At 71.0% G+C, this 3,036-nt stretch overlaps 1 protein-coding gene across 1 annotated transcript in view; it reads right to left on the reverse strand.

Moving 5' to 3' along the window:
* The window catches only part of SLC43A3 (solute carrier family 43 member 3), a 5,011-nt gene extending 4,256 nt beyond the window's left edge, over window positions 1-755 (reverse strand). The window contains exons 1-2 of the mRNA XM_014940621.1: window positions 551-755; window positions 1-119 (exon numbers count right to left, since the gene is read on the reverse strand). The exon at window positions 1-119 is cut by the window's left edge and continues 35 nt beyond it. Coding sequence (XP_014796107.1) covers window positions 1-119; window positions 551-740 — 309 coding nt within the window. The 5' untranslated portion in view covers window positions 741-755. The remainder of the gene's footprint in view (window positions 120-550) is intronic.
* Between the last annotated feature and the right edge of the window lie 2,281 nt (window positions 756-3,036).

Below are 3,036 nucleotides of genomic sequence, written 5' to 3' on the forward strand. Positions count from 1 at the left end.
GCGGGCGGCAGCGGTGCCAAAGCGGTCGAAGATGAAGCCCATGGGGAAGGTCATGAAGTTGTTCATGAAGGAGCCGATGGTGAAGACCAGGGAGAACTGCTCATCCTGGCGGCTGCAGTCTGCGGGGACGCCGTCAGCGGGGACACGGGGACAGCGGGGACACAGGGACAGCGGGGACACAGGGACAGCAGGGACACAGGGCGTCAGGACAGCAGGGACAGGGACATGGGGACAGCGAGGACATGAGGTACCACAGAGCATCAGGACAGGGGGGGGACAGCAGGGACATGGGCACAGGGACAGCAGGGCACGAGGGACTGCAGGGCATCAGGACAGCGGGGACAGGAGGGTGCCACAGGGGACAGGAAAAACAGAGACCTGGGGCACCAGGACTGTGGGGACATGGGGCACCTCAGGCCACCAGCACCAGGTGGACACGGGCCATCGGCATGCCAGGACACAAGCACACAGGGGACACGAGGCAGGCTGACAGCGGGGCCAGGGCCACCGCAGGGACGGGACGGTGGCCAGCGGTGGCCGGGGACCCTACCGGGCAGCACGGTCTGGTTGGGGCCGTCGGTGGCCAGGGGCTTGCACAGGTCCTCGAAGTAGCCCAGGTCCTTGAGGACGAAGACAAGGGAGGCCCAGCCGAAGATGATGCCGCAGAAGGCGCCGCACTCCAGCAGCCCCGACAGGAGGGTCCCCAGGCGCTTGCCCACCCCCGCGCCCCCCCCGCCCATGTCACCGGCCTGGGGCGTCCCCGCCGCGCCTGTGGGGTGACAAACAGCGGGGCGTCACAGCCCGCCCGGCACCGCCCGACACCCCCTGCGCCTGCCCGGCACCAGGAGCGGGGGGCTCGGGGGCACGTGGCCACCCGGGCAAAGGCCACCATGGTCCCGGCTCTGCCCCTTGTCCCCGTCCGCCGGCGGCTGGCACCGGGCCCCCCCACGCGCCGGGCACGGGGCAGGACCCTGCTGGCGGCTGGGGCTCCGCACACGCGTGCACGCCTGCTCACACGCACACACGTGCACCCACAGACACGCACAGGTGCTCACACATGTGCAAATGTGCTCACACGCGTGCACACACACTCACACGTGTGTTCCCCCCCCTCTCGCCCCCCCACACCCACCTGCGCCGGGCCGGGCCCTGTCACCGTTGCTGCCGCCGCGGAGTTTGGACCCTGGCACACGGAGCCCGGGGCGCACCCCGCACCCCCTGCACGGCCCCCCCCAATCTCCCGCCAGCACCCGCAGCCCCCCTGGGGCTGATGGCGCCCGATAGCAGCCTGCCCCCCCCGCCGCACCAGGACCCCCCCGCCGCCGCCTTATCTCCCCACGCCAGCCCGTCCCAGGGACCTTGCCACCTCCCCTGGGCGCCTGGCGTGTTCCCTGGGGGAATGCTGCCAGGGACCCTGCTGTGTGCTCCGGGGACAGTGGCACCCCCCCGGGGACACAGTGGCACCCCCCTGGGGACCTGGCAGGATGTCTGGGAAGCAGGCAGGCCCTGGCGGTGGCCCTGGCACCCCCCTTGGGAACCTGGTACAGTCCCTGGGGACACTGGCATGCTGCCGGGCAGGCTGACACACCCCCGGGGACAGCCACACACCCCTGGGGCCCCAGCACACCGCCCCGGGGACCCTGGCACAGCTCCTGGGGACACGGGCACCTCCTTGGGACCCTGAGACACCCCCCCCAGAACCCCATCATGTCCCCAGGGACCCCAGAACGCTGCTGGGCACTGTGACATGTCCCCAGGGACACTGCCACCCCCAGGGACACTGCCACCCCCTGGGGGCCCCACCGCTACACCGGGGACATTGTCACCCTGAGGGGGGCCCGTCACCCCCTGGGGAGCTGCCGCACACGGGGGGATACCCAGCCACCCCCCCTTCCTGTCCCTCGGTGTCACCGACGTGACCCCCAGCCAGGTGCCGCTGGCACCAAGGCCACGTCACCATCACCCGTGTCGCCCCCCGTCCCACTCACCAGCGGGGTCCCTGCGCCTGCCCGAGCCCCCCGTCAGTGTGTCACGGTGTCACCGGGCCTGTCCTCGTGTAATGGCCGGTAATGAGGCCTCATTACAGTGTCCAAGCGGCTAAAGATTAACCCGCGGGGCAGGGGGGCCGCGCTGCCGGCCGGGGGGGGGGGGGGGAGGGCCCCTTTGGGGCACTGGAGGGGGGGCACCAGGGAGCGGGGGACATCCCTTCCCAGCGCTGCCGGGTGTCACTGCCTGGGGCACCCCCAGACACCCGCCGTGGGTGCAGTTTGCCATCAAGCCCAGTACCGGTCACTCCACGCCATACTGGTGTGTCCCAGCCATACTGGTGACTCCCCGACACCGGTGAGCCCCCCCGTGTGGGAGCAGGAGGGTCGGGGGGCCCTGGCACCCGTGACTCCAGCCCCTCCAGCCGTGCCATGTCCCCCACAGCTCACCCCGAGCCGTCACCAGGGGGGCAGGTGGGGACAGGGGACAAACAGCCCCCCCTGCACCGGCCCCAAGAGACCCAGGGCATCCTGCGGGGCGCGCGCTGCTCGGGCCTCGCTCCAGCTCCTCGTTCATTTTAATAATTAATTGTAATGAGGGCCAGTTCTTTTCTGCAGAGACTGCCTGGTCCCCAGACAGAGAGCGTGTGACATCTCCAGAGGCTGCTATGGGGCTGGGCTGCGGGTGCCCTGCAGGCCCCCTCCTCGCCACACTGCTGCCCAAGTGGGGTGCGGGGTGCCCCCAGGGTGGGCAGTGCCAGCGCCCCACGGAGCAGGGGCAGGGGCAGTTGTAGCCGTGGCAGCCCCGGCCGTGGGGACTTTGCCCGTGCACGTGTGGTGGGGGGACACGTGTGGCAGGGGGGGATGCACGTGCCCCTGGGGGTGGGCAGCCGTGGGGCACGGCTGTGCCAGTGTCCAGAGCCTGCCCCACGCCATGGGGGCACCAGGACCCCCCCACGAGGCCCAAGGGTCCTCAGGGAGCTATGGGGGGGTTGGGGTGTAGGGCACATGGTGGGAGGGGGACACGCGGGAGGGGACCCCCCAGGCACCG

This window comes from Calidris pugnax, unplaced genomic scaffold, assembly GCF_001431845.1.
Source record: "Calidris pugnax isolate Ruff unplaced genomic scaffold, ASM143184v1 scaffold98, whole genome shotgun sequence".
In the NCBI taxonomy this organism is placed as follows: Eukaryota; Metazoa; Chordata; class Aves; order Charadriiformes; family Scolopacidae; genus Calidris; species Calidris pugnax.